This window comes from Cicer arietinum, chromosome 8 (assembly GCF_000331145.2).
Source record: "Cicer arietinum cultivar CDC Frontier isolate Library 1 chromosome 8, Cicar.CDCFrontier_v2.0, whole genome shotgun sequence".
Classification (NCBI taxonomy): domain Eukaryota; kingdom Viridiplantae; phylum Streptophyta; class Magnoliopsida; order Fabales; family Fabaceae; genus Cicer; species Cicer arietinum.
The window spans coordinates 6,254,189-6,268,439 of NC_021167.2; the positions used below are offsets into that span (position 1 = coordinate 6,254,189).

General features: G+C 33.1%; 1 protein-coding gene and 1 non-coding gene across 3 annotated transcripts; one reads left to right on the forward strand and one right to left on the reverse strand.

Annotated features, from left to right (window-relative positions):
• The first annotated feature begins 6 nt into the window (after window positions 1-6).
• Window positions 7-9,485, forward strand: LOC101513560 (serine/threonine-protein kinase STY17). 2 transcript variants are annotated; one of them, XR_001144573.3, is made up of 16 exons: window positions 7-392; window positions 767-881; window positions 1,081-1,184; window positions 1,367-1,486; window positions 2,358-2,412; window positions 3,373-3,483; window positions 4,607-4,657; window positions 4,901-5,076; window positions 5,165-5,272; window positions 6,305-6,378; window positions 7,109-7,284; window positions 7,627-7,722; window positions 8,543-8,623; window positions 8,751-8,804; window positions 8,879-9,029; window positions 9,108-9,485. XR_001144573.3 is itself a non-coding variant. In XM_004512173.4 (16 exons), the coding sequence occupies exons 1-16, from the start codon at window positions 199-201 to the stop codon at window positions 9,186-9,188; spliced, it is 1,731 nt and encodes a 576-aa protein (XP_004512230.1). In that variant the 5' UTR covers window positions 7-198; the 3' UTR covers window positions 9,189-9,485. The 2 variants fall into 2 exon arrangements, 1 of the variants encoding a protein (XP_004512230.1); XM_004512173.4 differs by having other exon boundaries at window positions 8,895-9,029.
• A 981-nt stretch (window positions 9,486-10,466) lies between these two features.
• LOC113788099 (U1 spliceosomal RNA) lies at window positions 10,467-10,627 on the reverse strand. The gene has a single exon (XR_003474609.1). It is a non-coding gene; the product is annotated as a U1 spliceosomal RNA (small nuclear RNA).
• Between the last annotated feature and the right edge of the window lie 3,624 nt (window positions 10,628-14,251).

Genomic DNA, 14,251 nt, shown 5'->3' on the forward strand with positions numbered 1-14,251 from the left:
CCATTCAACTGAAAATCTCAAATCTCTTATTTTCCCCTTTCCCTTTCATTTTCATTTCCTCCTTCTTTTTATCGTTTCGTTTTTTTTCTTCTCTTCTCGTTCTGGCTATTCTTCAATTTCTCGCGATCTCTTTTCTCTCTCTTCATCTTCTGAGTGATAGTGTTGTTGTTGTTGTTGATCGTGCTTTTCGTTACGCTCATGGTGATCGAACAAGACATTGAAAGCTGCGGAAGCAGAGCAGTGCAGTCGCATCCGAATCCTCGCCATCACCGTCAGAAACTTGAGGTGTACAATGAGGTTCTTCGTCGAATTCAGGATTCCGATTGTGAAGAGGCTCATGTTCCTGGTTTCGATGATCAATTATGGCTTCACTTCAATCGTCTTCCTGCTAGGTCTTACATCATGCTTCCAAATTAACCTAACCTTGCTTCTTTTCTTTAATTTGTCTTCGAATTTAATTCTCTTGGCAAATAAACTGTGGAAAAAGTGGTGAAAACTGAAAACGATTGATATGGAATTTGTGAATTGTGACTTTAGCGTTTCTGCACGTTTCTGTTTTTTTATTCATTTCAATTTAATTTTAGTTTACTTCGTTTTATTTTGAACTGTGATGAGAATTGAAATGAAAATTGAAAGGGAAGAAAATAGCTGAGTAATTTTATTTTTTTTGTTTTGTTTTTGTTTTACTTTACTTTTGTAAGTGGATTTGCCAGAGTGGTTATTTGTTCGAGTCTCGTGGTTGGTCACTCTGATTGCTACTACATAGGTATGCATTGGATGTGAATGTGGAGAGGGCAGAAGATGTTCTTGCTCATAAGAGATTGCTCAAGTTAGCAGAGGATCCTGCTAATCGACCTGCATTTCAAGTTCGATTAGTACAGGTAAAAATAAATCATAGAAAAAGCACTTATAATTTGTTTTAATTTGTATAACTTGTTGCTGTTATTGGCATATGATTTGGAACTTTGGGATCACCATCTTTATAAGTGGTTTAAATTAAGCTCAACGGACAACAAAAAATTTAAGTCTAGAGAAGTGATATATGCAAATTGATTTATATCTGTATTGTCCTTAATGCAGGTATATCCTTTTGCTAATGCAAATTATATTGATTCTTCCGTGCATTCAGATACTTCTGAGAAAGAAGATGCACAGAGTTCTCTTAACTATTCTTTAAAACAGGGGTATGGCTCATACATTGTCTAGTCAGCTTTATTTTCCATCATTGACATTGCTCACTAAGCATATTTGTTGTTATCCTAACTCTTGCTGACTTGTTCCCATCAATATTATATTTTCATTTGTGCCTCTAGTTTATTTTTAATGTCATCTCTCTTTCTCTCTCTCTCTTTATTGGGCAAAAAAGAATTCATCCACCACCCACCTTTGGTTCTTCCTCTAATCTTGAAGCTCTTGCACTTCAAACAAATAAAAATAACATTGAAGATGGAGACAATGCTATGGGCGTGACAGCAAATTTTAACCGGTATGCATCTTTAATAAATTCAGTTTGGACTCTTATTCTCTATGAAGCACATACTCCGACACAGGCACATCGACACTGCTAATGTATAAAATATAAGACACCGACACTGATACACATATATTTATTTATTTATTATAATTAAATAAAATATGAACATTATTTATAAAACTATCTAAATTTAATATCTTTAACTCCCCATCATAGGTTTGACACATCTTTAACCTTCATATATGCGTCTAAGATGTATTCAATGAGTGTCTAAGATTTGTCGAAACAAAGAAAAATATGTTTTTTTGTCGATCACTTGTATGAGTTGACGTACAGGTGTCGTACAAGTGTTGGACACGGCGGCACGTCTTATCCTAGATGTGTCCGTGCTTCAGAGGTTATTGTTCTAGTCAAGATATTGTGAATGTGTTTGCATTCTTTCTTCGGCCTCAGTTAATATAGTTAAAGTAGTAGAAGCATCAAGCACGTGTTTTTTATGTGGTTGATATATAACAAAGACTGGGGTAAAATCTCACGTACTTTAAAGATAATATTTTCCAAGTGCAAGTCTCTTGGTAGGGGAATATTTAGTTTAGTTGTTAGGCATTTTCATCTTTTCAGAAAAATGTGTTCATCATTGTAGTATGGTGTATAGAAAAAAATGTAGAATCAGTCCATGGAAGACTATATATGTCTCTGACACAGTTATGGGATCTTAACATTCGAGTTTGTGAAGGCCCTCTACTATTATTTTCTCTAGGGGTGAACACTCTTGTTTGAATGTTTCCATTAGCTTATATTAGTTAATAAATGTATTGCACTATTGTTGTTTAAACTTTAAAATTTTGACTGGTACTGATCCTTTTCATCTACTATATTTTAGGCCCATGCACGAGATTACCTTTTCAACAGTTGATAAACCTAAACTCCTTAGTCAGGTGGTCAATTCTTTATTATTTCCATTATACTTCTGTAAAACGATGCTTTTTTTTAAATCATTGGGTGATATTGCTTTTTAGTATGTATAATCGACATTTTATTTTCTACTGTAAATAGCTCTTGGTTTTCTAGGTTTTTGATTTGGTTAGAGAACTTCTAACAAATTGCTATGCTGGAAGTATTTATTTCTTGCCAATTACTATGGATGCTGTGTCAAACATAGGCATTTTGAAACTAGAAAGAAATTAAAAGTTATAAGTTGTAATATTCCCAAGTGTTAATTTTTCACACAGAATACATCGACCGCATGTGAATTTATGATTGTGCAAGAAAGTATGCATGAGTGAATACTACTTGTTAATATTTACTTGCAACCTCATAGGTTTAAACTCTAATGTGGATTCACACTGATGAAAAATATATAATTTGTTGTAAAATGTAAAATGCTAAAGAGGAGTATTTTACTCGTGAACCTTTTTTAGGTGATGACTCCTTTATTCTATTTTAGTTGCTCTTTCATATTTTGAATAGTGGAAATTTCTCAATTATTAGGATATAATAACTTTCAAAGTGACTTACATAAGTTTTAATCATATTGAGAGGAGGACTGCTTCCTTGTTCATTTTGCTAAGTGTAGGCTTTACTCAATCAATTATTCATTGCATAAAGATCAAATTGCTTAGAGTTTTGAGTGAATTTAATTTTTATGAGTTATTGGTCTAAAAGACTAAAAAAGTTTTACATGTCCAATGATTTGTTGCGACACCATTTAATGAATTCAACAATTTGCTTGGGTGTCAAGTTCATTGAATGCTGTGGGAATATGTTATTAGGCGACAACCCATACCTTATTTACATTTACAATGGATTAAAATTAAATTCTTTTTGAATTATATGATATAGAAAGTGTGCTGTATATTATATGCTATTTCTCACCCTTTACTATGTATGCATTTCAGTTAACTTTGATACTTGGTGAGATTGGACTGAATATTCAAGAAGCTCATGCATTTTCCACCTCTGATGGGTTTTCCTTGGATGTCTTTGTCGTTGAGGGATGGCCTAATGAGGTAGGGTAAAAATAGCTAAGCATTGATGTTAGGATATAGAGTAATAGATATTAGAGTAGTTAATGTCGTTAAGAGTTGTTATAGTTAGTTAGTCAGTAAATGAGGTAGTTAGGGCTATCACATCCTCCTGTTGACACCAAAAACTGAACCAATACATGGCTTCCCACATTGTGGTCATGAAAGCCCATTGCAGCCTATCAAAACCATGAATTTCTTGCTCCTCAAAGAACCTTTCGTCCCTTGCAATCCTCCACCCAACTGGATCGGTCCCTGAAAAATTTGGCAGCAGCACCTTCTTGGCCCACCAATCCTCCATTTCCGCCACCGCTGGCACTCCACAAAGATCCGATAGGTCGAACCAATTTTTAGGAACCCAATAATTCGATTCCAAAGATTTAACTATTTTATTGAAAGATTGCGAAAGGATAAAAAAGAATAGGAGATAATCTCTCCTCCAAGGGTTTCCCCTTCACAAAAGATTCACTACTCTATTCAACAAATGTTTATAATATTCAATGATATCAAAACCAATTACATAACTCCTTATTTATACACAATAGTCCTAATTAAACATATACCAACTAACTAACTACTACTGACTAACTCTCCTAATCTATACCCTAACAATTGACCTCATAAAAACACTAGCAAGTATTTTGAGATACCCAAAGACTTTATGTATGCCTCAAACATCTTGCTGTGAGTAGCAAGTTTAAATTTAGGATTTCTATAAAGGTATATAATACCTTACTTAAACCTTTTCCAATCTCTTCATGGTATGTTACCTTTCCATTGCAGTAGATAATATACATTGCTTATATGAATAAAATGTTAGAAGGTTGGAACACTCTTTTGTAGAGTTTTATTTTTCTTTAGCAACCCCATCCCTGCAATTTTGATTTATTTTTCCCGTCTTTTGATTACTGGGCTTTCATGTGAAATCCTCTGGATTTTGAATCTTATGCACTGCAATCCTCGGGTTACTTGCCATTTTGGCATGGTCATATATTTTTTGCTCTGCCTTTTTAGTTAATATTTAATATTTATATGCTTTTTTTTTTCAATTGTATTTTTTATACAGAAATAACATCTTGCTTTTATTGCCTTTTCCTTTTGTCATTAGGAAACTGAGGAACTTAAAGGTGTGTTGGAAAAGGAAATTTGGAAGGTTAAGGTATATATTCTCCCAGTTATTCATTTCAAAATACAATGTTCTAGGGTTTTTGGAGTTATCTTAAATTTCTTGCTAGCAAGAAAAGAAGATATCTCCGGTTGCTAGTTACAAAAAAGCAACGGATATTAACTTAGGCAAATATGATCAATTGCAACATCTGATAAAATTAATTGTTCATTACACTCGCAATCTGCTAAAATTCATTTGTGTTTAAGACTTGACATGAAAATTTCCCTTCTGTAGGACCAATATCTGTCAAATCAAGGCATACTTTATGCTTTCAATGATCCAAACCATACAACAATGGAATCCTCCCCTCCTTGCATACAAATACCATCTGATGGAGCTGATGTTTGGGAAATTGATACCAGCCAGCTAAAATATGAAAACAAAGTTGGCTCTGGATCATTTGGTGACTTGTAAGTAATTTCTTTATGAAAGCATATTAGAAATCTACATAGCTTTTTTAGCTGATGCCTCTCTACCTCTTTCACTGGATTTCCTTAGGTTCAGAGGCACATATTGCAGTCAAGATGTGGCTATCAAAGTTCTTAAGCCTGAACGCATAAGCACAGATATGCTGAAAGAGTTTGCACAGGAAGTTTATATCATGAGGTTTGTCTGCATAATTGAATATAATTGGTGGAGCTTTTGTTTCCATTACTGAGATTTTGTTTCTCATATGCTTTCCTCCTTTTCTTCACACATTTGTCCTTTGTTATCTGAGAATGGAAAAGGCAATGCTTTTAGCGTGAAATATTGTGCTATAACTTCCATTTTCCTGTTTTTAATTGTTGATTTCGTGCTGTGTCAAATGATAATCTAGTTTCCACACCCTATAGTTGACTATAACATGGTGATAAAAAAGGTTGTCTTGATGGTACATATATTATCTTGATAGAAATTGTATTAGAGATCAGATTCATGATCTTTTGGAGAGTTTTAGGCCTTTCTTTCTAGTGGAGGACAAAATATCAAACCTCTTGGACTTAATACCTCTGGTTCATTTTTTCTTTATCTTGTTCCTTTTTTTAACTATCAATTGGAAAACCAACAGGCAGTGACAGCCTGATACAAATCTTTGGGCTCTGATTACAAAAGAGGCTTCCTCTGGTTCTCGTGTGATCTCATGAATCTGTGCAAAGCTGTTCTAACTTCTCCTTGTTACGCAAAATGAAGCTTACTTTGGCTGTGGTCGTAATTTGTTTTGTAAAGTTCAAAAAAAATTACCGCATTTCAGATATATAATTCCAATTTGTATGACAGATTGATTCCCTGAAATTGGCATTGTAGATTGTAGACTATTAAAATGCCTGGGTCAAGGATTCATGAATTTGGCTTAATTTCAATCATGGAAGGGGTATGAACTTTATTCTTAGAGAAAATTATCTAACCTGTCTGCTACGACCATTCAGGAAAGGAATGTATTAACTGAGAATAATATCTCCAACTTTTTCTGGTATCCTAATTCCTACATCAAATGCTTCTGAATATTTTCTGAAAAAATCTGATTATGTTTCTGTTATGACTATTTCACTAGGTTCTGTATTTGCCCTTTGTCTCCTAGTTAGTCTTACTGATATGGTATCCTTGTAGATCTGCATAACAATTCTTTCTTTACCAATTATGGTTTATCTTTGGCTGCAGGAAGATTCGACACAAGAATGTTGTTCAGTTCATTGGTGCATGTACTCGGCCACCAAATCTTTGCATTGTTACTGGTAAATAGGAGATGACTCTGAGAATTTATGATGTTTTATGTTTAGGTTTCATACTGTTGGTTTAGAGGGTGAGCTGTGAGCCTTAGTGCAAGGACAAGATTACTGCACTGTGACTGTGTGGGCATAGGTTCTGGCCGAGTGGCTGTGCAAAACCTTTGCCACTATGGTGGAGACTGCATACTTTGACCCTCCCCACACCCCCACAATGGTGGAAGCCTTGTGCACAGTCTCCCTTTTTAGAATCTGTTTAATATCCCTGTTGAGACCCAACACCTTCTTTAGATATTTGGCCAAAGTAGTCTTCATAAGACTTGGACAATCCACACTCCTTGAGCTAGCTTTTGATGTTGTGTCCACTAAGTTATTAGAGCTAGCTTTTGATGACAGTCTGAGCATGGATGGATGTTTTTTTTTTTTTTATATAAGAAATGGGTGTGTTTAGATTTGTCTTAATGGGCCCTACCCGCATTTGCCCACACTTTAGATGGCTAGTCCTCTGTGAGGGGGTTTGATGAAATCCCATATCGACTAGAGATATGGCCAAAGTAGTCCTTACGAGGCTTGGGCAATCCTCACCTATTGAGCTAGCTTTTGGGGTTGAGTTAGGCCTAAGAATCTCCAGTTTCCTATTTGTGTTGTATCAAGTACTTTCATTGCTAAGATGATTTGGGCACCTTGTTCAGTAGCCTAATAATTCAACTGTAATTTTTATGTGATCATGCTTCATCAGAGTTTATGTCTAGAGGAAGCTTATATGACTTTCTGCACAGACAAAAGGGTGTGTTTAAGCTTCCATCTTTACTAAAAGCAGCGATTGATGTTTCCAAGGGAATGAACTATTTGCACCAAAATAATATAATTCACAGGGACCTCAAGACTGCCAATCTTCTGATGGATGAAAATGAAGTAAGTGGACTGGTCTATGTTTTTGCTGCTTTTTTGTAATATTTTATTTTAAAATAATTCTTGATAATATTGGCCTTATTTCATCAGTTGCAATCCTTTATCACTAATCTATTACTTATCTCTATTATCAGGCGATTTCATTTTTTACTCTCCCATTTTCAATTCATAGTTGATTATAGAATTTCTAGATTGAGTGTGTGATAAGTTATTACCAGAGTTTAAATGGTGTTTCAAATAATAACCAATTGTAGTATTTCTATATGTTGGTCAACATGATAAGAAGCAAAGCATCTCAACATTATCATTTCATATGTACTCATAGAGCATAATCTTCTTCAACAGTTGGTCAAGGTTGCCGATTTTGGGGTCGCTAGAGTGCAAACTCAGTCTGGAGTGATGACAGCTGAAACTGGAACATACCGCTGGATGGCTCCTGAGGTATGATTTTTCTTGGACTTGATGTTACTTTTCTGGTTGATATTTTGGGTGATATTATTGTGCAAAACAAATTCAGGATTCCTATTTGTGTTTTTTCTTTTTTTGTGTTAAGGGGGGAGGGATTGAATATGAGGTATAAGATCTTGTGTTTTGAAGGTAGGGTAAGCCAAAATGCAAGTAAAACTGCTATTCAATCCGAGTTATGAAATTTTTGAAAAGTATATACACCATAAACCTAGTTTCTTGGTTTACTATTGAAATTATTGTCCATGGTGAAGCAGAATTTAAAACTGGTAAAGAAAAAGAATATACTCTTTTGGTTAATTTTAATGTTTTTTTTCATACTGATATATTGACTTTATATTGTTTGGGCATTCATCTTATACTTCCATTACAGTTTTATTTTTATCTTTTTCTTTTTTAATTTCATAAATAAGATTTAAGAAGATGAAATGGTGGCCACCTTATTTTTATTCTTTCTTGGCTTTTACCTTACCAAGAATTTGACACATGATCCTTATTACTTAGTTTCATTCATATTTTCATCTTCATCAAGCACACCATTAAGGTTTCGACTTTGAAGTGCTTACATGATCATCATATTTGCATTCATTGTGAAAAAAAAAGCAAAACAAAATTCATTAATAACACAGTCATAAGCGCAAGTTATGTTAAAAAAATCATGATATAGCTTGAACAATATAACAGCCACCCATAACATAATTACCGATATTGGACTTTTCTGTTTTTATTTTTTTTAACTTTAGCTGTTTCCATAGTACTTCGCATCTCTTTCCATTGATTTGACTTTTTCTTGAAGGTCATTGAACACAAACCATATGATCAGAAGGCAGATGTTTTCAGTTTTGGAATAGCACTTTGGGAGCTTTTAACCGGAGAGGTGAGCATTTTCATGTCAGGCAGTGCGCTTTGCTGCTTCATCTTTTATTTGTTTCTTGTCTCTAATGTTGATTGACCTTCTACTACTACTACTACTATCTCACTAAATATTTTATTTTTGTTACCAGCTGCCTTACTCTTACTTGACCCCATTACAAGCAGCAGTTGGTGTGGTGCAGAAGGTTTTTATCTTTCCTCTTTGCAGATCATTTGTTCGTTAACATTTTTCTTGTTTATGCACAATAACTTTATGCAGCTTAAATTGCTATTAGGGTCTACGACCTACAATTCCCAAAAATACACATCCAAGACTTTCTGAACTACTACAGCGGTGCTGGCAACAAGATCCAAAGGAGAGACCAGCTTTCTCTGAAATAATTGAAATTCTTCTGAACATAGCGAAAGAGGTAAACTATTACTTAAGCTTCAAAAAATAGCACAAAATTGGACCTATTTATCAATTTTCAGCTTCATGTATCTACCAGGTGAATGATGACAAATTAGATCGACATAAAGATAAATCATCCCACGGTTTTCTCTCATCACTTAGGCGCGCTCATCACTGATACTGATATATAAGGATCCATCAAGAGTGTAACCTTTTTGTCCTGTACAGTAGTCTGACCAAGATCAATTGAGTTTGGTTGTTCTGCTCTTGAAAAATCCTGTTCTATTGTGCTATTGCCTTAATTTTTTTTGTTGCAATTGCGTCTCTCTTCTTTTGTCCTCTCAACTATTGTTACTCAGCGGTGAGTAGGATGGATGCAAGAGCAGTGGTGGTCGAAAGTCGAAAATTCATGGCATCGTGTAATGTTAATTCTTTGCTTTGTTTTCCACGTTTTTTTGAATCGGAGCTTTTACTATGCACTCCCCTTTGATGTTTACCAGTAAAAACATTATATCACGAGATGTAGTATAAGGCTCAATGAATTTGGCATATGCCACCATGTAATCCAATTTCAAAAATAAAGAAAACTGAAACTAAAAAAGTTGCCATAATTTTTCCCACGACAAATGTAAATATGTATTTGAACCACGATGAACTGAATACATGCTCTGGATTGGATGTGAAAAACGAAAATCTTATCCACATGGGTGGCTATAACGGTCACAATCAATTATTAGTAATACACTTTCTTCTCAAAAGTTCAAAAAAATCAATCTCTATTGTTAACACCTACACCAAATCTTAGGTGAATTTTAATAGAGTAGCTTTACCCTTTTTGAAGCATTGTTTTTCTCCTATAAAGCACTTCCTGATCTTGAATAAGTTCAAAGAGCAAGATGTTTTTAAAGAGCAAGATGTTTTTACTTTTAACCTCAAAGTTTTGCCAAAGTTCAAGCTAGATGATTTTAAACAGCAAGTAACATTGATGTGTAAGGTTTCCCCCCTGAATTATACACCAAAAGCTTACTCTGTAACAGTGTAGATATCTAAGCCTCCAATCAAAGGTAACGGATAAAGTTATTAAAGTTTGATGAGAAAGACTAGTATATACGCGATAACAATGACCACCATCATATTGATCATATGATAATCCTACAAAAATTTGCTCAAGTTAATTAAAGGGTAGCCATAGAATTAGAGCAGCACTGATTGAGTTCGACAGATCACTTGCACCAACAATAGATAAACAGGGTCGCTTTCTATGCTAAGTGAATCAAATACACTCAAACGAAAGGACGAACAGGCCTACCCTAAAGGAAATCCAAACAAGAAAAGAATCAAGGCTAACAACACAGAATTTTAGCGGATTGTTAACATAACTGGCAATTTTTCATCAACATTTACTTAGAGTCTTTCAAAAGAAGCCGAAGATGAGAAAAGTTAAACACTAAGATTGAAGGGGGCCGCGCGAACGCAGGCCCCCACAGCAACAAATTATGATGTAGGCTCCACCACTTGGGTAGACCTTAGGCTAGCACCCCTCCTATGTGCAATGGAGGTCACTTGCCTAGGCCATGGGCCTTCTTGATCACCCATTGACCCCATCCAGGTAAGTATGTTGCAATGTTCCATACACTTATATTTTATACCCCTTACTTAATACTATTAATACTAAAACCTTCGATGTGGGACTAATTCTAACCTGGAAAGAATTCATTTTAAAGAGGAAAAGAATAGATCAGCTCACATCAACAGTGTCAACTAATAATATTTTAATACGGAAAACCATTCAAGGTGCATAATACTTTTTGTGATAGAAAGTCATCTTTCTAAATCTAAATTAAGATGTATTTCTTCGCAAGATTAAGTGCTCGATGCACACAATCTATTCTATACTCATTTTTCCTCTATTCTGTTTTGTTAGAGTTCTTTGCATGTATTGCTTTTCTCACATTATTAAATTAACTTTGACATCAAATATTAAATCTTCCATATCAATGTTGTAATTGCAATTTTAAGAAAATGTCATAGACAATCTACTTTTTGAAAACGAAAAATATGCTATATGGAAAATAAATGCTGTGATGGGTCATCTTAAGCATTTTGCTGAGTTTTTTTAGTGATACTGGAAGAAATATTTGATCAGAAGATCATATGATTGTATGGTTTGAAGTTGTATATTATGCATAATCATTGCTGATAATGGTTTGTGTTTCTATCGTTTTTCAGTAATTGAAGGGTCACAATTCATGGTTTTGTATTTCTTAAAGGTGTCATGAGATAAATGAATGGTGTGTTGATTGGATAACAACCCCAACAACGTGTATGATAGTGAGTCTATGTTTTGTCATTTTTTTTCTTAATACCTTGAAGAGTTTTTACTGATACTAATTTTTTCAAAGATACCATGTATTATGCAAGTTTGGACAGTGTTTATAACATAAAATTTTATTATAAAAGTATTTATGTATGAATTATTTTACAATACTTAGTAAAAAAATTTATTCTATAATAAAAGATAAAATTAAATTAAATTATTTTTACATAAGTTATAAGCTCGTTTGATAGATTATTTTGAGGAGCCTATAAATATTAGCTAGAAACATCTTATAAATATGTCATGAGTTGTTTTTATATGTCCTCTCAAATACTTTTACGAGTGTTCAATAATTAACTCAAATAAGTTGTTTAAAAAAATAAGCTCAAATAAGTCATTATCTCAAGAAAATTGTACTCCCTCTATAAGTAAAAAGGAGTCCTTATATTTGTTGGACTCAAATATAATTAAATTTCTACATATTAATTCAAATTTAATGTCATTATTTCTGAAATATTATAAAATTAATTCCTTAAAATATAAGCAAAATTAGTGAAGGAAAGTCGAGGATTTTCTTATCTGGTTACATGAATTATCATGTCAAAAATCGGATATGTATGCTTTCAAGTTTTATTGTATCCAATATTTGGGGAAATACCTTGGTGTTAATATTCTTCACAACAAGCTTAATTGTAGGTACTTTCAATTTATCATTAATAAGATGGATAACGTCTCAATAGTTGGAAATCTAAATGCTTTCGTTGACACTTACTAACGATGTTATTTAGGCGCTTCCTTTCTACATTATGTAGTGTCCTTATCTTCCAAAATATATTTTTGATGTGATTGATAAATGATGTAGTTTCATTTGCAGTGACATGGATGGGAGGAGACATTGGCTTGAGATTGGGTAGGAATGCCAATCAAACATATCTCGTGAAGGTTGGTGGGATTTGGTTTGAGATAGGAATAATATGGGTCAAAGTGATTCCATATACAAATGTGGTAAATAATGTCTCGCATTAAAGCTAGATAGCTTGGGTCTAATCTTTGGCAAGGGATTTGTAAGACTTGGAATGAAGTCTAAAAGAATCTTGTTTGGAGGATTGGTAATGTCAAAGACATTGATGTTTGAATCCTAGAGATGGGGAAACTAGCTGAAGTACAAATTGATGTATCCTATTATTGTTAAAGAAGTTATTTGTCATGTTTATGGGAGTGATGATTAAACCATAGATCGCCTGTTTTGATTTAGTCTTAAGACCCTTCAAATGTGGAAATTGTTGGATACATGTAATATCCTTTCGAATTTCTTTTCTTAGATCTTTATGTATATTTCAGTAACACAAAGAGTTTGAAGTTGTCGTTGTAGTGAAATGAATAGTCAAATGTGAATGTTTGAATTGTGACTCTTTTAAAATTTAGTTCGTGCACTTTAATTGATGTTTTACTCGAGATTAAACTTGATAATCAAAAGTTGGTTAGTAAGAAGTTGTAAATAAAAACAATGATAGTGAAGTAGGAGTTTGTTTGATGAGTTTTTTACTTGAACAAGTGAACATTGATGGTATGTCAAACTCTTGCTTTTGTCTTCTAATTTGTCTTCTTTTTATAGATGAAAAGAAGTTTGAAAACTCACATAAAGTTAAATATAGCCATTAGAAACATTAGCTCAATGTCAAATCTGATTTATATATATTAAACACATGTTTATATTATTGTCCACAACGTTCTTGACCAACCCAGAACATTCTTACTTTTGAGTTTGAATGAAAACGTGAATAAGTGTGATAATGAGTTGTCAAATGTAATTGGCATTGTGTGTGATCATAACCATGCCTAGCTTTCTTTAAAACAGTGTTTGTACAATGTACTTGTGTTCTTTTGTCATTGCTCTCAACTTATCAATATATGAATCAATCTAGAGACTGTTTTGATCATTTGAGCCTTTAGTTTGAGTTTCTTAATTGTTCAATTGATATTAGCAGCCTTATGTGCGACTTTGACAATCTTAGCTTACAATTTGAACCTCCCAAATTGATTTGCTTGACTTTGTTTTCTATAAAGGACAACCAAAACGTTCTTCTAAATATTCTCCGGTCATTTTCTCTTTAATAAAATAACCAAAATATTATGCTAAATATTATTCTATCATTCTTTTAATAAATGACTCAATCTTGAAATGATTTCTTCAATAAAGTTGATTGTTGAAATTATAGGAATATTTATTAGTGCAATGAACTTGTTTATCATGAGAATGTTATTTTGAGATTCAATAACCATTATATAGAATGATTGATACAATATATGACATATTCTTTTTGAGATTATTTATAAATATGTTCTTTGATTTCTTTATTCATCTTTAGATATGTTTGGATCTATAATATATCCATTGGACATGTTTCTCAAAGTATCAAATGATCCTTTTGATCATTCTTCTTATTCTTTGGTTTAGAACATTCTTGTGTTGCATTTGACTGTTGAGATATCTTTTGACTTGTTTGATTCTCATGAGTTCATAAACTTGTTTGGAAAAGTGCTACACAATAACCACGAACTCGTCAACCAATATTCACTTTTGGAAAAAGAGAATGTTATCTTGTCATGCAAGAAACATTTTTATCAATAAATATTAAGATAGTTAAATTAATTCTTTTAAGGTTCAAACAATACACATATAATATTTTCATGAAGCGTTTAATATTATTGTTGTAATCTTTTGATGTTACTATAATTCTTTCATCATTGAGTACATATTTATGCACTTATTAGTGTGAACGACTTTAACTTATCCACTTACGTGATTTATGTTCCTTAAATAAAAACTCAAGTGTAATAATCAGTAAATTATCACTAATAAAACTTAAACATTTACGTCGTAAAATTTGTTATCATTAACATATATCCTAATATATATATAT

Excerpts from the sequence above, each read along its gene's own strand:
- LOC101513560 (XM_004512173.4), top strand. The coding sequence starts at position 199 with ATGGTGATCGAACAAGACATTGAAAGCTGCGGAAGCAGAGCAGTGCAG. Across the intron at positions 1,185-1,366 it reads AACTATTCTTTAAAACAGGG|AATTCATCCACCACCCACCT; the intron begins GTATGGCTCATA and ends TGGGCAAAAAAG. Across the intron at positions 8,624-8,750 it reads GGGAGCTTTTAACCGGAGAG|CTGCCTTACTCTTACTTGAC; the intron begins GTGAGCATTTTC and ends TTTTGTTACCAG.